Source organism: Nilaparvata lugens, chromosome 1, assembly GCF_014356525.2.
Source record: "Nilaparvata lugens isolate BPH chromosome 1, ASM1435652v1, whole genome shotgun sequence".
NCBI lineage: Eukaryota > Metazoa > Arthropoda > Insecta > Hemiptera > Delphacidae > Nilaparvata > Nilaparvata lugens.
In genome coordinates, this window is record NC_052504.1 from 16,624,618 (window position 1) to 16,650,332 (window position 25,715).

Consider the following 25,715-nt stretch of genomic DNA (forward strand, 5'->3'; position numbering starts at 1 on the left):
AGAGAGTTACAAACATTTTGAAAGCGAACTGAAAAAAGAGGCGTGCATCGGAAGCAAATTGTGTTTAGAAATGTTTGGAATAAAATTATTATTTTAGTTTTCTTTAGTAGATATAAAAAGGTTTTGGACTTTCTATCCATCAGTTACAGTAGTGAAATTCCTTTTTTCGAATGAATAGAGTAATCCTCTGTGGGCTCAATGATTTAGTCTTTTGTCCGAGTATTCAAATAAGTCGAATCAATATATTGATCTTGGAAATTTAGTACATTATTTCAACACATGTTTTCAATCGTTTAATTGAATAAAGATAAATTCCATAGCTGAAGCGGCTGAAGTTTGCAATAAGAGTAGGAATTGAGAATTTTTAAGAGAAATAATTATTATTTTTATTTTTTCATAACTTAACAAACTATAAATATAATATGATGCGACTCTCCCAGAGATTGGTATACCCAACTAGTTCAGAATGTTAATCAAAAGTATTGGGTTTATGAGGAGTGTAACACTTGTAGCTTTGCTCTTTGATGAGCTCAATCTTATTCGGTGGTTCTTTTTTCCCACTATCGGCACAATTATACCAGGGCAGCCATTTTACCCAGGAATATGAACAGGCTTCAGAATCATCGGACAGTCTCTGGTCTCCAGAGTAGTTCATCAGTTTGGCAGCGTGTTTCAACGCCATCTCGATAACCTTTTCTTGCACTTTTTGCGATTGCAGATTCTCTTTCAGAGTTTTCTCCTCAATTTTATCCTTGTCGCCACCGATCATTTCCGCTACAGCACCAAATAAAATGTCGCCGGGGAATCCATTCTTATTGAGCTCGGCAAGATCATGTTCAACATTGGAAGTCATCTGAAAGATAGCGCATAATAAAATCAGTTCTAATTAATCAGTAATGAATAATTATGAAACGAATTTTTGGATGAAGTAAAAATATTTTAAAATCAATATAAAATTTATGAGCTTAATCAATCATTGAAAAAAGTTTAAACACCCAACCCCCTAGGAAGAAGACCCCGTGGGAGACCCAGACAGAGATGGTGGCAACAGGTTAAGACTGACATGGAGAGACTTGGAGCGACAGAAAGAGATGCTGAGGAGCGAACTACGTGAAGACAGTTTGTTGGTGCGGCCAAATTTCAACTTAGATGTAGATGGCCCTTGGAGTAAGTAAGTAATCAATCATTGAAACTAGATGAGTTGAAACTGCTTTCACATGGATCGTGACACAGGCCAGTTTGTATCAGTTCGTGAATCCGTACTTGCAGAATTTTTACTGCTTATATATTTGTATTATAATTATTATGAAAATTGTAATGATTGGTATCAAAACCTCATTAAAATTGGCTTATCTCAATCTGGGAGGAAAAACGTTTCGAATTAATTCTGCTGTTTCTCTCCCAATCAATGTTTTGAGTTTGTGCTTGTGTAAATAAACAAATATTACTAAAACTCAAATAAAATACATCGCCATTATAATTATCAAATGAAAATCTAATTAATATTGTGTCAATGCTCTAGCTGATTCTTTGTGTACAAAAGAACAACTACTCTGAAGACTTTTGCGGCTGCGAATAGCTTATACTAATGTAATAGCACATTTAGATAGAATAACAGAAGGCGAATTGCCGAGGTTTCAATAAATATATTTACAAAGCTAAAGCTGAAGTTAATAAAATACCAATAACGTTTTCAAGATTAAAAACCAATAAAATACTTTATACAGCGTATCAGTTGGCTTACGTTATGACAAAGATCTCTCCGACACAAACTATTTAATTGAAAATATTCACTTTTCCTTAACACGGCTAGTATAATATTATTGAAATGAAATGAGAATGATCAAGTATGTATAAAATATAAGAATGCTAAATGATGATTTTTATTTAATTTTAATATTTTATTGTAATTTTTAGATAAATCATACATACACTGTACCATAAAACCAAGGTACATTGCTATTGGAATAGTTATAGCGAATCACATAAATCGAATTATTGAAAAATTAATATCTATTTGTCTACTTGACAAGTATTTTACAGAAAGATATTGAAGAGCTGAGAAAGAATAAAATAAAATCACTTTGTGGTCATTATTAGTATAAATTTGACACATTAAAAAAAACAAAACAACCGACAACCGACCGAAACAACCAACCTGTACTACAGTAAAAAACTGTAGGAATATTATGAAAAATGACGATATTATCATCGTAAAAATATTCGTAAAAACTCAAACTATCACTCTGACACCTTCTGAAACTGAATGTTTAGACTGAATTGTCTGAAATACTTGCTCACGATTCTTCAGTATGCAAATTTCATATACTGCTTTAGCACAAGTGCCAAGATAGCTGCTATCAATTATTTGCATATTTTACATGAAACATTAAAATTCACAAGGTGACCTACATGAAGAGCGCTTTTTCTTGGCATGAATGGATTATAAGTAGGATTCCAATCACGTAAGAAAAGTTCGATATTTTAAAATTTAATCTATGGCGTAACTTGACAATTTACCACAAAAGGTTTTGTGCACTGGACGATGCTTTCTTTCTTCAGGAAAGAAGCGAAGGAGAATATAATAAACCAGCTAAGATTTATTATTGATGATATACACATGTATAAATCACGTGTGTATTTATTGTGTATACAATTATGTACAATAAAATTATTCACAATGTGTGCGAATACATTGACGTATTCATGTTTTTATAAAGTGAATAAATTTATTCTGGTTTTATTACACATGTCCTAGTTTATTTGCAAACCAAGTAGTGCAATAAATCATTCTTTGTTTTGCTTTCTTTTCTTAAAATTTTATATTGTACAGAACATTATAGTGTTACAAATGAACAATCATATTGAATATTGTAATGATTATTATGAAATAGTTACCAATCACTTTTAACTGGAGACATCTACAACAGTAGAATATTCTCGGCAAGAGCTAGCTGGAACAAGAAATTCTCAACCGCAGGTGGAAATTTTTTCTCCTGAAGAAGTTGCAGAGTTACCACTTTACTTCCACAATCAGTGCTCAATGTAGCTAGTGACCTACAACATTTGAAATTTCAACATTAGATTCTGTTGTTGGTGAGATTTTTTATTTTTAGACAACAAATCCCAGTGCTTCATTTGAAATTTTATTTGATAATAACAAAAGTAATAAAATTTTATTCATTTCCATCCTAAAATTAGAGCCAGACTAAGACATGCAGCGTCACTTATAATATTCTAAATACGACACAGATCTTGGTTTGAAAATTTGATACAATAGCAGGTGAAATTAAGTCAAAAATTTTCAACATTCATTGAATTAGAATTCATAAACCTACATTAAGTCGTTAATGTAATCGTTAAGAATTACCAAATAAGTTTGAATTCATATTAATAATTATATAAATCAATAAGTATAGTCTTTGCAATTTCAGTTTTCTATTAAATTTATTACTAAGAAATTAATAGTTCAATAATATCCCAAACTACCTTAACTGAGTCAGCAATTCTTGCGTTTTCTTAGCAATCTCTTCAATGACAACATGTTCTGGAATGTTATCATCCTCAGCAAGTTGAACCAAATGCAATGCTATTTCCTTATGAGCCTTTGTCATTGCCAAATTTTCTGCAAAATTAAGTAACAAAAATTCATCAGCTCAAGAATAGATGTAATTTGTTCAAGATTTTGGGTTTAAATTGTTGCATCATCTTCAAAATAATTATCACTGGTTCATTGAGTATTCATATTGTCAAATAAACAATTAGTAGTTTTTTGAACAGTTTATATCTACTTTGCTTGAGAAGAAGCTCATGAATATTGTCATTCAGTCAACGTTTTTATGCTTGTGCAGGACAGTAACTCAAATGTACGTTGAATCAACTGAATTTATCAATACATTCTGTGATGACAATAAACTGATAAAAATTTGTTGAAATATGCTTTGTATACTTGAACAATAAATTGTCGGAGAAAGTCTTGTCAAAAACTGGAAAATAGATATCCAGATCTGAAGTAATCCACAGCTGAAAAATCTCTATATGTAAATAAATAACTGTAGGATATTATTCTATAAATCAATATCCTGTTATAAAGCAATAACTTTTATTAATTTCACACATTCGCATTTTACATTGGGTCATATGAATAAAACCAGAGCATATGCTCATGAGCATGAGCATGGAGCATAAGGTTTTGCTCATGAGCATTAGGTAGAAGCATAAGCATTTGCTCATTTTTATATGAATAAGCTTTACCTTATACTCTTACCCTATGCTCCTGAACTCTGGAGCAAATGCTCAACTATTTTTCGGATGAGCATGAGCAAATGGTTTTGCTCACGTTTATTCATAGAAAATGAAGCAAATGCTCCATATTCTAGAAGTATAAGCAAATGCTCAACTTTATTCATATGGCCCATTGAGTTTTTCTCGTAAAAACTAACTTGTTTATTTATAGTTTTAACGATTTTGCTTTTCGAATTAATCATATGATTACTTTTATAAGATGATAACATCATACGTCAAAATAGAATTACCATCGCTACAATCCCATATCCTACAATACCATAAATTCTCATTACTCACTAGTATTTCGCATTACATCAAAACAAAAATTTTCAGAACAAGCTTTATTTTTAGCATTCTATTTTTAAAACTTATGATGGCTGACAAGTTATTATACATAAACAGCATGCAATTATAACATTTATGATTAACTTTTTTTATGTAACTAGAGTGAATTGAAGAGTTATTCTAAATATATGTTTGCCAAGCTGCATTTCTTTCTTTCGGATGATGCTCACATGAGAATTTGCATTAGACGCTTATTTCTGCTGTCTGCAGAAAAGTAGGGTTTGATGAACTCCAAAGCAAAAACGGAGTCACGCCTCCAATTTGTGATCAAAAGAGCTACTGTAAAGCGCTGTTCTTCAAACCTGATCACTATTCTATACTGCATCCAGCATCAAGAAAGTAACAGCCCGAAATTTATCAAGAACCGTCTAAAATACAGTCATAATCAATATAAAAATCATTTTACGGCTGATAATTTGAGACTCATCAATTGAAAATATAAGATCTCACCTTTCGCTTGAGGTGCAACTGTTATTTCTGTTGCTGGCAGATTGACAAGGACATCATAGAGATCCGTTTGACAGGCAATCGAGCTGTCCCTACATCCCATAATATAGCTCGAGCTGGACTGAAATTGAAATTCTATTATAACGAATTGATGATAACATACAACACTTCAAATGATAAACACATCATTTCCAGTTCAAACTATAATCATAATCACGAATCTGGCAACACAAGTAGATGATTTCAGTGTCTTTCAATAATTTCGGCTCTTCTACAGCTACACCATCAATAATCATCATTATCATACCCCATATTTTTCAATATCAAACAAATCAGCGTACTCAGTGACTTATCAAATCTTTTCTATGGTTTGGAACTTTTTCTATGTTACTTGACCATGAATAGATGATTCATCATCATCATTATCATTATTGGCACTACAGCCCATATAGAGCCTTAGCCTTCACAACCACATCCTTCCACCCCTCTCGACATTCTGCTGTTCTTCTCCATCTTCTTACACCCAGTCTTCGCAAATCCTCTTCCACATCGTCAACCCACCGCTTTCTTGGTCTTCCTTGTAATCTTCTTCCTCCGGGTTTGCCTTCCAGCACCATTCTTGGCACCCTCTCTTCCGGCATTCTGCACACATGACCAGCACATCTCAGCCTCATACTTTTCACAACAGATAAAATACTGGTCTCTTCGAACAATCTTCCTAGTTCCTCGTTTGTTCTTATCCTCCATATTTCATTTTCCCTGATTGCTCCAAAAATTCTTCTTAAAATCTTTCTTTCCCATCTCTGAAGCAGACCTTCTTCTCGTGTAGTCAATGTCCAAGCTTCGGCCCCATATGTCACTATTGGTCTTAAAACTGTTGTGTAAATTTTTATTATGCCTTTTTTGACACATTTTTGGACTTCAGGATATTCTGCAGGGCGAAATACACCCTATTTCCGGACATTATCCTAGCATCCACTTCTTCCGCTACATTATTCTCTTCCGTTATTAGGGTGCCCAAATACTTAAATGATTTCACTTTCTCAAAGGTTCTACCTGATAACTGTATCTGTGTTCCATCATTCACTGGTCTCCTGGACATAACCAAACACTTTAGTTTTCTGCATATTAATTTCCAGGCCTACTTCTCTTGCCTCATGTTCCAGCTTTTCATAGATCTCTGTCAGTTCCCTCCTGTTCCTGGCATAAGCCATTATTTGGCACATCCGGTTGAAGAGTGTGCCCCCGGGGTTGTTGGTGGTCACCTTTCTGATAATATTTTCCAGCACTGCATTGAATAACATGGTTGACAGCACATCTCCTTGCCTCAGTCCCCTTCTTACCTCAAAATTATCTGTAACACTTCCATCAATCTTGACCACAGCTCTGCTTCCTTTCATCGTCATACTTATGAGACGGATCAGCTTTGTGGAGACATTTAACTCTCTAAGTGCCTCATACACTTTCACCCTACTGATAGTGTCATATGCCTGTTGGAAATCAATATATATCTGTTGCACGTTGACATCAAACTCATAGCATTTTTCCAGAATTTGCCTGATTATGAAGATATGGTCGACTGTTGATCTTCCTGGCCGGTAACCACATTGATACTCTCCAATATTACATTCTATCAATGGCATCATCCTTTTTGCTAGAATTTTGGCAAAGACTTTGTACAGAATACCCAGTAGGGTGATTCCTCTGTAGTTTCGGCACTCCATTTTGTCCCCCTTTTTATGAACTGGACAAATTATACCAATGCTCCATTCTTCTGGCATTTTTTCTTCTAACTATATTTCATTGATTAGAGCATGTATCCTCTGTACCAACATGTCCCCTCCTTTTTTAACAAGTTCTGCCGTTATTAGATCTCACCCAGGGGCCTTATTGTTTGCAAGATCTTTGATAGCCTCTTTCACCTCATTAAGCATTGGTCTACCCACTTCCTCTTGTACCGTTCTCACATCATCATAAGCAGTTTCAGCTTCTTGTTGGCCATGAATAGATGATTACTGATTTAATATTTCTTAGGATTTTAAAAAAAATTGACATCAATAGCTCGATACGCAGAATACATTCAAAGAACTACAAACCAACATTTAAATAGGCCTATTAATATTGTAACGTATCGATTGGATAGCTTATATTGATAAAGCATCTACAGAGTTCTGAGAAAAACGAATTTTGACATGAAAGTTATATCTATTTTAACTGCTAATTAATTTATCTGATTTTGTACAGTAATACTTTATGAAAAACTCAATAAGCTTTTGCCCAAATCTGCATCTGCTACTCTTCCAATTTACAACACAAAGGTCCGGAAAGTAGGTTATCTTCTTCGGCGAAGTCTGGGGAATAAGGTGGATGAATGAGGCATTCAAATGTGATATTTTGGATAGTTTGAACCGAGGGACGGGCTGTATGTGGTCGGGCGTTGTCATGCTGTAACAACACACCTGGAGTGAGAAGTCCTCGCCGTTCAATCCTGATTGCTGGCCGAAGTTGATTTTTTAAGAGATTTGAATAAGAATTAATGTTTACTGTCAATGTAATGCTCCAAAACTAATCCGTTCATATCGCAGAAGAGAGTAAGCAAGAGTTTTCCTGCTGATCGCTGGGTTCGGATTTTTTTTATTTTGGCGCCATTCTTTTTTTTTTTGTTTCTGGCTGATGGTAATGTTTTTTCTAGACAAATATGAATCATCATACTGTATTGTCATCCTGCGATGAATTTCCATTGGTTTGACACCTTCACTGCTCAAGAAACGAATGACTGATCGCTGATCTAACGCGGTGCATATTGATAATGTGGCGGCCATATTGTAACTGAAGTCACTGCTAATCGTGTGTATCGAGGTCACTAACGCACCTGTTAGTCATTGTGTAAGCTCCAACGAACATCCCTGCAAACTTCCGGATTAATCCTACAACTTCTCGGAACTTTACAACACTTTCAATGTTTTCATTTGATTCACCCTCGTAAATGATACTATAGACTTACTTTTATTTGAGCCAACTCTTCAGGTACCAAATCAACCCAAGGATGGAGCAGTTCACTTTGTTTCCTATGTTCCATCAACGCTGGGAAAGTTCGAATCCACTGAAAAAGTCATAAACCCAAGTTCAGGAAATATTATTAGAGGGAAAATATAAAAATACAGTATTCAACTATTCAAAAATATCAATATCGGCGATAGTTTTCTTTTCTAATATCAACTGGCTCTTGTCTAAAAGTTAAAGCTCCAAGTTTCTTCTTTCATACATTGATGTGAACTTTTTTAAGGAATAAATAACTTTTAAGAGTTCCTTAATACAGGAAAAATTGAATGTAACACTAGAAAAGCTTAGCACGGCGTGTTGATGATAAATTTTGTGCGTGTCTATGGTGAGGTCCGTGTTATAATGACAGTGGAGAAAGATAGGAAAACATCGATGGCGATTCTCTGCCTTGTCACTGCCTTCTATAGAATATAGTTGATCTCGTTATACCTGATGAAGTAAATTAAAAAAAAATTGAAAAGAATTTAAAACAACTGTTTATTGTTATTGTATTCATTCTTGTTGTAAATGATGAATTTTATTTTATTCGTCAAGAAAATATATTTCTCAATCATTTAATAATAAATTTTCATAATTGAGATTAAATATTGTGTTAATTAATTATAGTTGAAAAACGATCTGGCAAAGTTGCGGAGGTAGAAAAGGATAGCGCTACCTGCTTTGTCGAATGATAGACAGGGATAACAGCACCAATGTTAATCAAATACTGCTATTATAACGTGGACCTCAGTATAGTGTGCGTGCGTATCCTTGTCAGCTGTCCCTGTATGACAGTTGACAGAGCTCAAGTTTATATTTTATTTCACACACTTCTGATGATTTAAATGCAGCATGCAGTATTGTGGAGGTTGAGAGTTCGAGGTTTTCCTTTGCGGGTTAAAGTAGCTTGTTGAAGTTACAAATTGCGACATTTTCAAATTTTATTTAAATTTAAATTTCTGATCCAATTCGACAAGTTCCCACTTTAATGAAGCCTTCATAGACATCAGAGTTGGTGGTCATGTACAATTGAGTTAATTGAAATGAGATAAATTACGTAAAATAAAAAATGTGTAAAAATAGACTCACTTTGAGAAGGTGAGGGAGACTGTGATGATAGACGACCAATCGCTTCTTAAGAAGCAGGACAGTATATATGAGAATTGTTTCCAAACCAAATACTTTGATAAGATCTGAAAACGCATAGAAATAACTTGATTCGTGAAATACACTAAATTCAGCACTAAAATATGATTTCACAGTTAAATCATAGAGTTACTATGAATTATTAATTGAAGTTACATAAATTACTATAATATTCTAGCACTTGGCTTCAGAATAGTGAATCATACTCTGATAAAAATTTGGCAGGATTAGATAACAGATGACAACTCCGGATGGTTCCGGCTTCGCCCTTCTAGGAAAGCTGGAGACAGAAATTTATTTCTTACAGGTTAAAACTAAATAGCAACGTTATACTTATAGGTAATGATTGGCCGGATGATAGCAGGTCAGGAGAATGTCATGAAAATTTCAAGTCAATGTTCTCATTTTGGAAAGAAGTTTTTAATTTAAAAAAATGCTACTTTTTCATTAGAAAATGGAATCATTTAGTGATTTTTTGTCCAGTAAGAATTGATTTTGATTTTTAATCAAAAGAGAACTGAAATAAATAAAATACATTATAATCTTTGTATCAAGTGCAATTAAAAAGACTCCTTTCACTCTAATCAATATAAATGTTATGTAAACTTTATTGTTTAGGGCTACTTGTATTTACATAATAAAAATCAGTTACACTTTTCAACATAATATATTTTTATTGTTTAATTTAGTTGAAACCATGTGAAAAATAAAAAAAATATACGTTAAAAAAGGGTACTTTCTTACACTTATGCATAATGTAGGGTACATACTATAAATGAAACAGCAGCCTACCTTTCACACATGTAATAACACCATTCCTATTTCCATAGCTCAATTCATAGTCTTTTTCTCTGAACGTGCCATTCTCCTCAGTTGAACACACGCCACTTGTAGTGACCGACAGAAATAATTTCAGTACTGCAACAGGAGTACCTGCAAACAATGATCAAAATTAATTAATAACATGCTGTAGAATGTTATTTTCAAGAATAAACTGCACATAGAAGAGGTGGAGTGTACTATTAATGGTAAAAACGCACTTGTGCTGTGTTGAATGAAGTTGGAAAATGATGTGCATAGAACTCATAATGCTAGGAAAGCTCAGGTGGACACTAACGATACAGTAGGGATGTCATGTACGGGCAATTAAAAAAGGAATATTCCTGCCAAATCTCATAGAATTATATCAGCGCGTTCGGCCGTAAATGCGTTTCATAAAGACAGACGAAAGAAAATCAGAGTTAAAACATAGACCTCACTGCGTTCGGTCAAAATGAGCCACCAATAAGAACAAATAAGCCACTGGTAAATAACAAAATTTTTAATTATTATTTAATAATAATGATACAACAATAATTCAACCTCAAATAGAGCAGCGAAGAGAAATTTCTTTCATTATATGAAAACCTAATTCAATTAAAACCTAATGATCTTATTATTTTTAATACCAGAATGAAATCTCACCTGATTTGCAATAAGTTTTACTGAGCATTCTGCAAAGTGATTCATATTTTTCGGGGTTGAAATCTTTACTCCATAGAACTAGTATAAACTGCTTGAGCTGAAATCATAAGGACGAATCACCACATACATTAAAAACGTAGGATTAAAATACACATCATATTCTCATGTTTCCACTTGGAACTAGTGTATGTATGTACGTCAATTATTGTAATACGTTTACATTACAGTACATTACACAATTGATGCCAAAACAACTGTCTACCGAAGCTGCTTTACTTTAAGGTTTCACTTCACAGACAATAAACAACACTTACAATATTAAATTTCTCATATTAGTAAAATTTGAAATGCAATGCAAATCATTAACAAAGGTTTAACATTAGCAATTCAAACTGTTCGTGAATGAATATAGCTTGAATTTGTTTCCAAGCAAGTGCACCTTCATATCACATTGATATAAATTTGAAACTATTGAAAATTGTGTACTGCAATTGAAAAAGTATTGGATGCACGCTGAGATTTTTCCATTTCTTATAGGAAGTCAAATTCAATTTCATTTTTATACGATAATGTCCATTAGGCCTATGAACAAACAAGGTCTGAACTGAAATTCTCAAATCGCCCCGAAAATATTAATGTTTATGATTTACCTGAGGCAAGTTATCAGACTCAAATACTTCTGTGGTTGTTAAGTAGAACCATTCGTTTCTGAATCGGCCATAAATGAATGGATGATTAGCATCGAAAGTACATTTTTGCATTAGAATCTTCTTCTGTAGTTCTGTCACTGAGGGATAGGTCCACGTCCATAGAATGTCATTGTTGAGATCCTTTTCTAAAAATTAATGAAAGTTTTTGTTTTAAAATGTAATGTATTTTTGTTGAAATAAGACAGTATACCACACAGACTCTACTTTTAGGTGAGGAGTATTATTTTATTCATGCAATCATTTACAATTGTGTATGTGCCGGTTGCACAAAAGCCGGTTAAATTTTAATCGTGATTAATTTTACTAGAACCAATCAGAGAAGCCGTCTTTTCTAAAAGGCCTTCTCTGATTGGATAACGTGAAATTAATCACGATTAAAATTTAACCGGCTTTTGTACAACCGGACCTATGCCTTTTTTGGTTTTAAAAAATGAAATTATTTCAATATGCAATATTATACACATAGACATGCCATGAACAAAGAACAATATAGGTCCAGCTTAATGCCGATAGAATTTAATGTTATGAAAATCATTCAAGATTCTTTTCATGGGAACTTTTGCCATTTTCCATGATTCAATTCAGTATACAGAACTATGAAAACTTAATTAAAATCCAATACTTGAGGTGCGCATATCTCAAAGAGGTGTGGGGAAAGAAGTGGGTCGATAAGAGTGCCACTAAAGTGTCATATTCTTGAAAATAAGTGTTCTCATTCACATGAAATCGTCTAAGTTCAGGATTTAAACATAGCGATCTGATGTTACTGTAACTGCGTCATCCTCAAAAAAATATGGATCAGTTTGATCAGATTTGGATCAATTTGAAGACAATCCATTTGAATACATCGCACACCAAACAATCACTTTGATTAGATTTTCATAAGGTTCTTGAAGATTTTGAACTGTCCAATACCGAAAATTTTGTTTATCTACGTGTTAGTGAGAGTTCCAGTGTGTGCTAAATGATGTTCTCCACCCTACTGGAGTAATATTCAAAAAGTTACTATTTTCTGTATAGAACCAAAATTTCCACTTTGTGCTGGAAATGCCCCACCTTGTATAATCTCAGAAAGTAATAGCTGAACAAATATAATGTATCCAGTGAGCGTAGTGACTCATTTTCAGGCACATCGTTTGGCTTGAAAGTGAGGAAGTCAACTGATGAGACTGTGCAGACTGGGCTATATTTTTACTATTATGAGAGCCTTGAGTACAGAGTGACATTACTGTGCTGATAGTCGTACTGTGTGACCTCAGCATCGCTATCGACACCCTGGAACAAGACCATGAAATTTTATTGGATAGGCTCTCTTATGACAGATCTTCAAGTTAATGCTTCTCCACTCTTCTAACGGGGTTTTTTTTAGAGGCATAGAACTTTAATTTGGCATTACTGTTCAAGATGGAGACCGATTTAACAGTTGATTGATTTATTCTTAGTTTTGTATGGCAATTCATCATTAATAGATTCACACCTGAACAACGCTTGCGAATAGTGCAATTTTATTTGAAAATAATGTTTCTGTGCGGAATACGTATCGCGCACTACGTCAATCATATTGTCAACAAAAGCGTTCCTCAGAGCAGTTAATTTGATTAACCTTGGAACGCTTTCTAACCACGTTAACTCTCATTGATAACTCGCATCCCCAGAGACGTCGTAGGGTGCGGACAGAAGAAGCTATTGCTACTGTAGAGCGCAGCATTGAGGAAGAGCCGAATGAGTCCATCGCCATCGAGCACAGGAATTGGATATGTGTCCATCCACTTTATAGAAGGTTACCAACTTTTTCATTCCTGAATTGAATAACCATGATGTCAAGGAGCTGTGGTTCCATCAAAACGGCGCAGCATGTCACAAAGCTCGTGCCAGAATCAATTTATTGAAAGACACGCTTGGTGTTCGCCTAGTTTCACGTTTTGAACCTATGAATTGGCCTCCAAGATCTTGTGATTTAGCACCGCTAGACCACTTTCTGTCGGGCTATGTAAAGACATTGGTCTATGCTGTTAAGTCACAAACGCTTGACCATTTGGAAGAAAACATTCACCGTGTTATTGCCTATAAAGTCACACAAACGTTGGAAAAAATAATATAAAATTGGACGTCCAAACTGGACGACATCCGAGCCACCGAGGCGGTCATATGCCAGAAATCATATTCAAAATGTAATGCCTGATTAAACTTCTGTAATTAATCTTCTGATTACATAAAATTAAGTCAATCGAATAATCCATTGTTGTTTTATTGCAATTTAGAGTTCTATGCCTCTAAAAAACACCCATTATTTGGAGGGACATGAGCAGATGGTTTTGGCTAATAATGTAGGTGTGATTTCGCTGGAGAGAACAGTGAAACGGGTCACGGTCAAGCCATAAAAGGAGAACGGTAAAGTGTGAAACGGGTTACCAATATTATTTCAAAACTGGAAAATTCCAGGTCACAGGATATTTATGGACTCTCCACATTTGTGCTGAAGGCGACAGCAGAACAAATAGCTGAATCAATGGCTCTAGCCATAAATAGCTGTTTTGAGGCTGGGAAGTTTGAGACAGTCTAAAGACAGCTAGGACATTGCCAATTCAGAAGAAGGGGGGAGACTGATAATCCTGCTAGCTTCAATCCGATTTCCATTGTTCCCGTCTTCTCAAAGATCAATGAAACAGAGATGAGGACACAGAAGACTGAATTCTTCGAGGGAAACAGCCTGCTATCACCATCGCAGCAGAGATTCAGAAATTAACGGTTCACAAGTGCTCTACTGGCATTGACTGACAGCATCCAGAGTGCTTTTGAGGATAGCAAATCTCTTGCCCTAACATTGTGCGATCTCAGCAAAGCCTTTGATTGTGTCCCCCATAAAATATTGATTGATAAACTCAAAATACATGGTTTGGGTGGCATGGTTCTCAGGATAATGGCATTGTACTTGGAGAATCGGAGGCAGGTATTTCAACTGAGAGGTGCAACTTCTAAATTGTGCGGTGCATGGATGTGCCGCAAGGATCGGTTCTTGATCCCCTTTGGTAAATATTGCTCATGAACGATTTCACAAGCAGTCAGGGAGTGATACTCTTTGCGGATGACACCAGGAACAGGCGAATAAAGAGCTTACCTGACTCATTGAGGCTGCTAAGTATGATATTTGACAAACAAACTAAAGCTTTATTAGGATGAAACAAGCATCCTGGTTTGCTCATTAAATAGAAAAGAGCCAGTCAAGCTGATAAGATAAACACAGAAACTTGATTAATTGTAACCTCCTCATTTTGGCCTACCACTCGCTCTTCCAGAGCCACATAATCTATGGCTTACTTCTGTGATGTCATGCGTCGGCTACCCTCCCACCCATGATGTGTTGCTTCTACAGAAGAAGGCTTTGAAGACAGTGCCATTTGCGGACTTTAGGGGATCACTACCGGTCACTCTTCAAGTGTCTTGAAATTCTTACAGTACACAATCAATACGTGCTCTGCTTGCTGTTGTACGTTAAGAAAAACCTGGAGCAGCTGCAAATAAGAAGGTTAATGAAGTTTAGAATCTTACCAATTATATTGCAAGATGATAAACTCATGGTCATTCACAAACTTCAACTGTCAAAACTGATGGGTTTTTGTGTACAATAAATAAAATACCGTATATAAAATGTATGTACCTACGACTCAACGACAACTACCTTATTAATATCAATAGAACTATAAATACATATTTGATACGTTATAGACAAAGGCACATTATTATGTATTCAAACATAATAGAATAGTTTGTACCAAGTATTCTGTTTTATAGGTTAGAAAATTAAAAGATAACGGGATGCCGGGAAAGTGGGTCGTTGACAAACTGGTTAGATCCTCATTTCACACTGAATACAAGCTAGGCTAACGACAAATGCGGTTACCGACAGATTGGATCACATTCGTAAGCAGACCCAGTTTGTCGTGTTATGATGTGACAGATTTGGTCAATTTAATTTTCAACTCTGCACCACCCCACAAAGTAGAAGATTTCTTCTCTGTGAGCAGACCCAGTTAATCGTGTTATAAGACGACAGATGCGGTCGAAAAAATGTCCCACTTTGTCGTCCACCCAGTTTGGCCCTATAACGTTTGTCGTCGACCCACTTTCCAGGTGACGTGGTGAGAGGTGATAAAGTTGTTTTGTTAACCTTAAAATGATTAGTGAATCGTGGTGTTTATTTTCATTATTTTATTTATTAGTAACTGTATGTTTTGTTTTTCGGACTAAAGAGTTTGTTTCTGCTGGAGTAACCGTTGAGAGTTTACTTGGTTCATGGATTACAAGTGAACATGAAAATTTTATTCTCCATCATATTCAACGGACTTCATTAACGTTACTGGTTCATTCACTTTTACCTTTAGGTAAGTTGAAAGTATTTCAAATGAAAATTAACTTATATAATTGCTGCTTCAAGTTTAATGAACTGACACTAGTTACTAGTGAATACCACCCCAAACCATGGGCCGCCAAGTAGCATATATAAGTTTCTGGGTCAGCTGTTGCCTTCAAGATAAAGATAACTTAGTCCGTTAGTGGATTACTGAATTATTATTGCTTTATATCACTAATAAACGTCTATGAGTAAATCAACAGTTTGTCGTAGGTCTTAATACCTACATTTATTGATATTGCCTCTAATGTCAATCAATTAAGGTGGACACTGACGACAGGACAACTGTGTCGAACATGTGTGAACGGACATGTCTTCTAGCAAAAACGACATTCTCGTGGAAGGCTTCGAACAAAATACAGCTGCTTCTATCTTATATAAAGCTGGCCACTAATGGTAAAACATGCATGATAAACAGACATGTAATGCATGTTCATCATGCACATACACGCGTTCATCATGCATGCTCATCATCAGCGAGAGGCTTCCAACATTACCTTGAATTACCCCCATGAGCACTAAAGCAGAGCCGGATAGGTTGTGTCATGAATTTAAGAAATATATACACACAAAACTAAACAACCAAGATGGCCTGACTAGACCAAGCCAAGTAGATCATCTTTAAAAACTTCCCCAACTGAGTAGAAAAAGCGGCTAGCAAGCCAGGTCTTAAGTTGGGACCGGAACGCTGGCAAGGTTAATCCTTTCACTCCATCTGGCTGCCTGTTATAGACTCGCAGGTCCAAGGCAGGGAATGAATCACGTGTTCTTGTGAGCCGGCGTAAAGGCACATCCAATAGACATCTGTGTTTAGTACTAAATTTCCCAAGGTTTTCATGCACGAACACTGCACACAAGTACACATAGTGACTATACACGGTCATTATTCATGTGCATGTGAAGAGAGGTCTGCAATGCTCCAAGTATCCATACAGAGTTACCACTTGAATTGCCTCTTCTGCAGTAGGATGGCATCATGACGGCAGCATGCCCGCCCCCAGAGCAGCAAACCATAACTGAGAATTCTATGGAAAAGACCATGTTATGCAGTTACAAGGTAGGGCCTGCTCACCATCTGAGTGAGTTTATGCAGCAGGTAGGTGAGTCTTGGATTGATGGTGAATCCAAGCAGCGACACACTCCCCTCAACGACGTCCTGGCTGCGGCCCAGGGAGCAAATCAGACTCTGAGTAAAAATAAACATGAAATAACAATAAATAAACCATTGGAATATTACAAATTTTTATGATACAAATATCATTTTAAAAGAAACAAAAGCCTAACCTCAGAAAATGTTGTTCGAAGATGACGCAACATGTATGACGAGCATGTGTGTTCACACATGTTCAACAAACTTGTATTGTTGTTAGTGACAAACTTAACACTTATTGAATTTGTTTCAGTTTATGTGAGTACGCTGCTATTTTTGATTGACGATACTCCACCGTGGCTGTTCACAAGTACTTATCTAGGTTTGACATTTGCTGCTCTATCCATAATTACACCTACAGTGGTGTTGACTTTGCTCTATAGTTGGACAAAAGATGGATATTCCAATCATCCAATTGCTCGAAAGATGTCAGTGTTTTGTGATACTGTAACTTCCTGGAGAACTCTCTCCAGTGATATCAATGCAGAATTTAAAAGGTGAGAAATCATATATTTATTTGACTCTCTGATACTGTTTCTGGTAAGTTTAAGGGACGTATTACATTAGGACACCAGGCTGGGTCGCCAGTAAGACAGGAAATATACTGCTCTTTGCTGATGACACCATCATCTGTTCAAGGGGCATATCACCAGAAGACGCAACCTTTAAAGTAAATGAGATTTTTAGCAAGGCAAAATATTGGTTTATACTTGATAGGCTGAGTCTGAATGACAATAAAACGCAGACGTTAATTTTTTAGCTTTGGCCGGAACTGCCAGCCAGAGATGGTCAAGCTCTTGGGACCTGTAGTGGACCTGATCGAATCGAAAATATACAGCTTCTAATAAATAATGTTCCAATTATAATAAAAATTGAAACTCTATATCAAATGACCGATTTGAAAGTGGTGAGGGACTCATTCTACCAAAGAAACCTCCTTAAAAATAATAGGTGAATTTGCAAGAGAAAGTTAGGTATGATAGTGAACAAAAACCAAACATCTACAGTTTACAAAAATCGAAAATCAGTTTCAGTGTCTGAAAATATATTAAAACATGATTTTCTGTTGATGCTGTTTACTTATATCCAATTTACACAACACACTTTTCGTGTATCATGAAGAGGAGAAGAAATCCTAAAATCCTGGCCATCTCAGAATAGGAGTTTGTTGTAACCTGCAAAAAAACTTCAGCAAAGTAGATCACATTTTTCATCAATTATTGTAGATCACATTATTGTTTGTGACTGACACTAATATTTTTTAGGTTGTTTTTATTGAAATTTAAATGTGATTCATTAAAAAAGGTGTTTTAAATTTTCAGGGTTGACAAGATAAATTTACAGTGCAGTTCCATTAATAAAGTGATAGCGACCGACAATTGGATTATAAAAACTGGTCCCTACACACTATGGCTGGCTCACCAGAGTGATTCCGTTTTGATATTAGTGAGTGCTGATACTCATGACGTGTCAGTTAGCGGAACAGCTAATAATGGAACTGTGCAATATCTGAGTATTGAAGTCAAAACAACTCGACGCAATGCTGAAAACTTCTTTATAAGGTAAGTTAATCACATAACGCCTCTGAGCATTTTGACTAAAAAATAGAGATAACTCTCTTTTTATATAGTGCCTTGAAATGATATATATTTTCAACACAGAAGTGCTCAATCTGATACAGTATCTACAGAGATGTTAAACACATCATCTAACTGTGATTAGTATAAAATAAATTAAATACAAATCAAATTGAATAAAAACTAGCATCTCCTCAGTTTAAAATTAAGATGAATTGCAATATAAATACATTTATATTGTACTTACTTACTCTCTGAAAAAATAGTTTCAAAAGCTATCTTTGGTCCTTCTTTTGAGATTGAATTTTATTCCATACTTATTTCGTAGTTTTTAAATCTCTGGGTAATTTGTGATGTTTTAATAATGCATTTATATAAGAATGTTTAGTACTTAGGGCCGTTTGCACAGTGAAAACTTAAACTAAATTGAATCAGCTGGTGGCTTGAACTCCAAATGACCCACATTATAACAAACTAGACTTAATATAATAACACTTATGTCCGGTTCCACCAAGCTCGGTCAAGACATTTGATCATGGTCCAATAGGGAAGTTTATAACGAGTGCAATGTATGATTTCTATGACGATAGTAACTATTTATTGTAACTATTAATCGTGCACACTCCAGTGCACTAGTGTGAAGCGTAACCACATTGAACATTCGCTTGGTGAAACCGTGCATTAGTATTTTATTGTTGTAGGGAGTAACATTCCTTGTTATACTGGATGAATCTCCAGGTTTTTTTCCTGAACCCAAAATAGTGAAACATGTTGGAATTATGAAGACTTTATTTAGTAGAGATTGAAGTATATTATTCAGTGTGGAACTATAGCAACTCATTCATATTTGATAATGTAAATTCTCAATAATTATTTTTCACAGATGTAATGCACTCGACTTCAAGGACCTGGAAGAAAAAATTCGTCGGCCGATTACCATTTTACCAGATGTGACATTCCATCGATCTAGAACTGACCTTTTCTTGGAAGTTTTCAGAAACGCTGTTGCCCAAAATAGAACTACTACTTCATCACAGGTTAATAAAGCATGTACCTAATTACTCTATTAATGTTATTAAATATTAGTAGGCCATCATTATAAACTATACACGTTAAGTTTATAGATGTATAAGCAAATTGCATTCAATTTCCACAGTTACAGTTTTTATTTCTTTACCCACTCAACTGTCAAAGTAACATGCTAAAAACCATTTAGCTCACAGAAATTGAGATATAGCTATTGATAAGTTAAGCTATATGCACTTGCTAACCCCGTTGTACGGGTGACCACTTTGAGAGCCAAACTCCTCTAAAACACCATTTATGAGTTTAAAAAATAGCTTTCTTGTGTTTCGGAACCCACCTAAACTATAGCTCAACTCATGAATAATTGTGTGTGTGTGTGTATCTCTCATTACCCACGCACAAGCCTAGAGCTCATATGGGCACCAAATTGAGAAAAAAAAATCAATGAGAGTTCAATATATTAGAAATTCTTGAAACCTCTGTACATGAAGTTGATACTTTTTATTTGATACACAAGTCTTGTTAAGGACTTGAGAGGGTGTGATAAAATGTTTTTCACGATTTTCAAAACATTACGCTTGAAACCAGCGGTTACCTGGGGATCATTTGAAATAATAAATTATGTTTTATTGGGTCATCCCCCAGGCGTGCGGAATGAGCCTAACGGCTTGCAATGAAGTTTTCTTAATCATGAAAAGAAATATATTCATTTATTAATTAATCAATGTGTTTATTAATGGAGAGACAACAGATAATATTAAATATAATTTTTTAACTGAAAATAGCTTCAACTGAATGAATTTATTTTTTCCTCGCACTTTAAACTCAATTGTCAATAATTATAATTTAAGACCCACTGCAAATAGATGTCACATATCACACCAATATTGAATGTTTAAGGAAACAGTTGATAAGCACAAGCACTAAAATAATAAAAACCTGATTCCGGACCACTTCCTCACAAACTCTAAGATTAGTAGAATAACCAAACTAGATCTAAAAACTGGACTTACAGTATATCCTCTACCTGCCTATTACATGGGAAACCATAGTTGGCTAGGTATTTTTCATCCTTTCTTTCTTTTCAGCACACCCCACCATGAAGCCTGTTTTAGTATATATATTTTTTAATTTGTATTTTGTTTGTGATGTTTTGTATATTGACTTTGTTGTGTATCTCGTGTTGATTTGAATAAAGTTATTGATTGATTTATGATCATGCTATTGATATCATTTTTAGGAGCTGGAAATGTGCATTGGTTGTATGATTGTGCAGTCAAATGTGAAATTGGTGAAGCATTGCGAAGACACGACTTCCACTGATCGTTCCTGCACTACTTGCTATTGCCGGCCACTTTGGTGCATTGACTGCATGGGCAAATGGTAACCACCAACATCCAATCAATTATTATACCGTACCATATATTCATTAACCATATTTACGGGTGTATTTCGTTCAGTCCAGGTGTTTGATTACTCCAGGTGCTCGATTAGTCATGATGTTCGATTACCCCAGGTCGGACTTTTCCGATTAGACCAGGACCTGGTCTAAACGCACACCTCGGCTAAACGAGACCCTGGAGTAATCAAACACCTAGACTGAACGAAATACACCCGTAAATATGGTTAATGAATATATGGTACGGTATAATTACTGGGTTAATTGAAGCATTCCGTATCGTTTAGCCCATGTCTCGATTAGACCAGGTCCTGTGTCTCGATTAGACCAGGAGATACTACACCCGTCTCGATTAGACCAGGTATCGTTTAGACCACCTGCTGTAATCGAACTACTGGGTTAATCGAGACGGAATGCTTCGATTAACCCAGTAGTTCGATTACACCAGGTCCTGTGTCTCGATTAGAGACCACCTGGAGACGGAATGCTTCGATTAACCTACTGGGTTCGATTACACCAGGTCCTGTCTCGATTAGACCAGGTTTCGTTTAGACCACCTGGTGTAATCGAACTACTGGGTTAATCGAAACATTCAGTCTCTTTTAGACCAGGTTTTCAGCTTCATTGTAGAATAAGACCTGGTGTAAACGAAACCTGGTCTAATCAAGACTACCATATTTACACATCATTAATACTCATATTCATTTATTGATCGAATTATATACAATTCGTTAAAATGATTGCTACGGTACAAATAGTATAGGTTACTTGTATTTTTTATTTTGATTTCGACTGTATTTATTTTGGGAAAACCAGCATGGAAAGAGCATACCTGTATTGGGTATTGCCAAAGAAATTACAACACTTGAGAGTATTTCCTCGGGTGTTGAAAGTTTACTTACTACTACTGTTAAAAGTTGAAGGGTATTAAGATTCATTAAATAACAATAGCTATCTATGAAACGATTATAAAATTTTCATTTTTTGAATTTGAATTTACATAATGTAAACAGTATTGAACACTTCATGTAAAATTTTAAAATATTACCTTAATGTTCAAGTTGGAAATGAGTATATTGTGCGGACTACTGCTAAAATTTGTTTGGATTTACATTAATTTTATTAATTATTATTCATGGTACTAAATGATATTCTAGCTCAAAGGGAGGATTATCTAATTGAAAGTCTTAAAAAAAATAGAGGAAGAGTAAGGCCAATGGAAGTAAAAAATTGTATACTCGTAATATGAGGATGTCTTGAGACAAGAAAAGGTTTCCTGAAGAGCTTGCACTGGGAAGACAAAGGTTTAAAACAGTAGAATATTTCAAGTATCTTAAATGCCTGATTAAATGAAATGGAAATGAATTGAAGATTGAAAGCTGGAAATAGGACATACTTCTGTCTACAGAAATGTTAAAATCAAGGGGTTTTATCTGTAGTAGTAAATAAGCATTAATTTAGAACCAAAGAGCCAAATAGAGTTAGTAGGTAGTACTTGTAGTATGTAGTATAAAAACCATCATATAAACTTCCCATTATTTTCTTATATTAAATCAATTGTATTATGGTTTAAGTAACTAATTTTCATTATTTTTCCAGGTGGGTATCAAGACAAGAACAAGATCAACCAGAAACATGGCTGTCCTCGAAATGTACGTGTCCAGTTTGTAGGAGTGTTTTCTGCATGCAAGATATTTGTCCCGTTGTCTTCACGAACTCTTAATGAATTCAAAGCAGATTTCAAACTGCTTTAGGCATTAACTTGTGTAACTTAGCAAAATATGCATAAAAAACTATTTTTTATTTTAGTGAATGATATGTCAAGTGACGCCCGATAAGAAAATAGAATGTACAAACACGTACAATGAGTTTTTTGAAGAAATTATACGTTTATTTAGGACAAAATGAATGTCTCTTAAGTGATCGTACAAGTACACGAATACGTAAGAAGACGGAAGTATTTGTATGAATATTTATTGTACTAATACATTATAAAATAATAATGATTAATTTTTCTACTAAAATTGTGCAAGTCACTAGCCTAGTTGTATATTTTATAATAAACAGTCTCACAAGTTGTACAGTCATTGTTAGAAGATGCAGTTGAAAAAATATTAATTCACTTACGGTACGCTGGTATCAATCAATCATTTTATTCAGTAAAATGCATTAAAAAATTGGTCCCGCTAAACCTAAAAGATTGTATTATAATATGTTATTTAATTCGATTTTTCTGGCTTTATCAAATAAACGATTCTATGTATTTTTCATTTCAATGTGAATAACATTTATCCCTGTGTGCTGGCTGCAGGCAGCTAGTGGAAGCTACAATTGTCCCTGTATGAAGACACAGAAGATGCAGTTTCTGCATCAGATTCTGCCCGTTTTTACACTTGGGATGGCCACTAACGACAGGATAAGTGTGTTTACACACATGTTCGTCTTAAGCCGGCTCCAGACATGCGACATTCGGCGAACACCAAGCATACTCGCCGAATCACGAGTAGTGTGGATGGATGTTTGGTATTCGGTAAGCAGTGAACATTCGTGTTCGTTGTTTTCCCGGTCATGGTCGAACATCAAAGTGGATGAATATTCGGCAAAAGGCACATGAAATGTACATACCATATGTTAATATAGAACTATAATCTAGTGATACTAGCCAATTCAATTTTGTAAGGTTAGCATCAAGTTGAAGGTTACTAAACAAGATTTGAGTTCTATCACTTTATTAAGCCGGCTCCAGACATGCATCATTCGGCAAACACCGAGCAGCGACTCGCCGAATCGCTAGTAGTGTGGATGGATATTTATCTATTCAGCAAGAAGCAAACATTCGTGCTCGTTCTTTCAGCCGGCTCCAGACATGCGGCATTCGGCGAACACCGAGCATACTTGCCGAATCACGAGTAGTGTGGATGGATGTTTGGTATTCGGCAAGCAGTGAACATTCGTGCTAGTTGTTTTCCCGGTCAGTGTGGAACTTTTGAACACATCAAAGTAGACGAATGTTCATGTGAAATGTACATACCATATGTTAATATAGAACTATAATCTAGAGATACTACCTCTCCGAAACAGATGGTTAAAATTGGTAATTAAATTAATACCCAGTCTAGTTTTGTAAGGTTGGCATTAAGTTGACGAGCTGTTATAAGTTCTTTGCATCGTATTCGTGCATAAAAATTGCATTCAATGAGGCATGCAATTTATAGTTACACAGCTGTTAATTTTTTACCAAGTTACATTGAGTTATTGAATTGCATGCGTCATGGCATTCATTTTATAGTCAACTCGACAGCTGATTTATGATGAATAATCCTATAGTCTGATTTTCACTCTAATATTGACGTATGAAGGAGGCTCCTTTTTCCTTTTATATTATCCTTGAAATGCAAAATTCCAAAAACCTTGTATATACGTCGACGCGCAATTTAAAAAGGAGCATACCTGTCAAATTTCATGAAAATCTATTGCCGCGTTTCGCCGTAAATGCGCAACATATAAACATTAAGAGAAATGCCAAACCGTCGACTTGAATCTTAGACCTCACTTCGCTTGGTCAATTATTTTTTAATTAATTCTATAAACTATGATTGTTGTTGAATCATATCAAATCAAATGATCAATTATCTAACAAATGCAGAATATTTCATTTCTTGCAGTATGATATTATTTTGTGAAAAAATCACTATAAGGAAATTAATATTGATGTTAGAAATTAAAAATTGATTTCCTGAAAAATTTACTTTTATGGACTTGGTGGATTTTCCTAGTATGCCCACGTATGTTAGTACCAAGTTGAAGAACTTATCTATATTATAATAAAGGAAAAAACTGGCTTATATACGTACGGGATAGGAAAATTATGTTTGATGCATCATCACGCCTAAACTACTGGACTGAAATTAACCGAAGATGGTTTTAGGCCTACTTTAAGCTCTTCAAGATTCTACTCGCTCAAGTTTTCAGTTTGTCAACTTTTAAAATAGACCCATTCGGAGCACGGGTTACCTGCTAGTTAATGAATAATTCAAATCTTGATGAAAACTAGATAATAACCAGTCCCGTCCAGGTTACTGAATTATTAAGTTAAAATTCTAGGGCTCTTTATGTCCTATACAGTTATTGACCGGGGTACATAGGGTTAGTTTGGTTTATTTATAAAAGCAGGATAAGCAAGAAGAACATCTTCAATATCGAGATCCATGTTGACGGTAAATGACATTCAGTTGACGAATATTAGCTATTCCCAAAACGAGCAAGTGCTCGGGAATCCACGAATGTGTGTAGATGTGTGCTTGTTAATCGGCAAATATCAAGACGAATAGTTTGCCGAACGCCGAACATTCGCTGCTTGCTAAATGAAGCTGCTTGCTGGAGCCGGCTCCAGACATGCATCATTTGGCAAACACCGAGCAGCGACTCGCGATTAGTGTGGATGGATGTTTGGCTATTCAAGCTTTAAGGTTTGTACAGACTCATGCACCACGAATACGCGATTTTCACTTTCCATCAGCTGATTATATCTGTATTTGTACAGTAACAGTAAGATACAGATATAATAATAAGCAGACATTACAATTTGAATAGTAAGGGAACCTGCAGGATGGGCTTTGAACTTTGAAAGAGAAACGAGCAAATTTGGTTTAAGTACTCAGAGCCAACCTATTTAAATTAATAAAAGCTATTGCACTTTATTACTAGATAA

General features: G+C 35.2%; 2 protein-coding genes across 3 annotated transcripts; one reads left to right on the plus strand and one right to left on the minus strand.

Annotated features, from left to right (window-relative positions):
• Positions 1 to 278: 278 nt before the first annotated feature.
• LOC111060798 (DENN domain-containing protein 10) lies at positions 279 to 15,260 on the minus strand. Of its 2 annotated transcripts, none has more exons than XM_022348473.2 (10): positions 14,991 to 15,260; positions 11,382 to 11,566; positions 10,732 to 10,828; positions 10,060 to 10,200; positions 9,211 to 9,314; positions 8,084 to 8,182; positions 5,083 to 5,200; positions 3,490 to 3,625; positions 2,899 to 3,057; positions 279 to 853 (listed from the first exon to the last, which is right to left on the minus strand). In XM_022348473.2, exons 1-9 carry the CDS (start codon positions 15,022 to 15,024, stop codon positions 2,922 to 2,924), a joined length of 1,050 nt encoding a protein of 349 aa, XP_022204165.2. In that variant the 5' UTR covers positions 15,025 to 15,260; the 3' UTR covers positions 279 to 853; positions 2,899 to 2,921. The 2 variants fall into 2 exon arrangements, with proteins under 2 accessions (XP_022204165.2, XP_039287945.1); XM_039432011.1 differs by having other exon boundaries at positions 279 to 855; positions 2,907 to 3,057; positions 14,991 to 15,254.
• Positions 15,261 to 15,302: 42 nt separating this feature from the next.
• On the plus strand, positions 15,303 to 23,274 carry LOC111060799 (transmembrane protein 129). Its single transcript, XM_022348474.2, has 6 exons — positions 15,303 to 15,823; positions 17,256 to 17,499; positions 18,325 to 18,564; positions 19,463 to 19,616; positions 20,846 to 20,988; positions 22,604 to 23,274. Exons 1-6 carry the CDS (start codon positions 15,616 to 15,618, stop codon positions 22,725 to 22,727), a joined length of 1,113 nt encoding a protein of 370 aa, XP_022204166.2. The 5' UTR covers positions 15,303 to 15,615; the 3' UTR covers positions 22,728 to 23,274.
• Positions 23,275 to 25,715: the final 2,441 nt, after the last annotated feature.

What these genes read in the sequence shown, in the direction of transcription:
- LOC111060798 (XM_022348473.2), bottom strand. Translation starts at nt 15,024, where the DNA reads ATGACCATGAGTTTATCATCTTGCAATATAATTG. An exon ending in AGTCTGATAACTTGCCTCAG is followed by an intron (nt 10,829 to 11,381) that starts GTAAATCATAAA and finishes TTATGATTTCAG; the next exon opens with CTCAAGCAGTTTATACTAGT. An exon ending in TGTTATTACATGTGTGAAAG is followed by an intron (nt 9,315 to 10,059) that starts GTAGGCTGCTGT and finishes ATGCGTTTTCAG; the next exon opens with ATCTTATCAAAGTATTTGGT.
- LOC111060799 (XM_022348474.2), top strand. Translation starts at nt 15,616, where the DNA reads ATGATTAGTGAATCGTGGTGTTTATTTTCATTATTTTATTTATTAGTA. An exon ending in ATCAATGCAGAATTTAAAAG is followed by an intron (nt 17,500 to 18,324) that starts GTGAGAAATCAT and finishes TTAAATTTTCAG; the next exon opens with GGTTGACAAGATAAATTTAC. An exon ending in ATTGACTGCATGGGCAAATG is followed by an intron (nt 20,989 to 22,603) that starts GTAACCACCAAC and finishes TTATTTTTCCAG; the next exon opens with GTGGGTATCAAGACAAGAAC.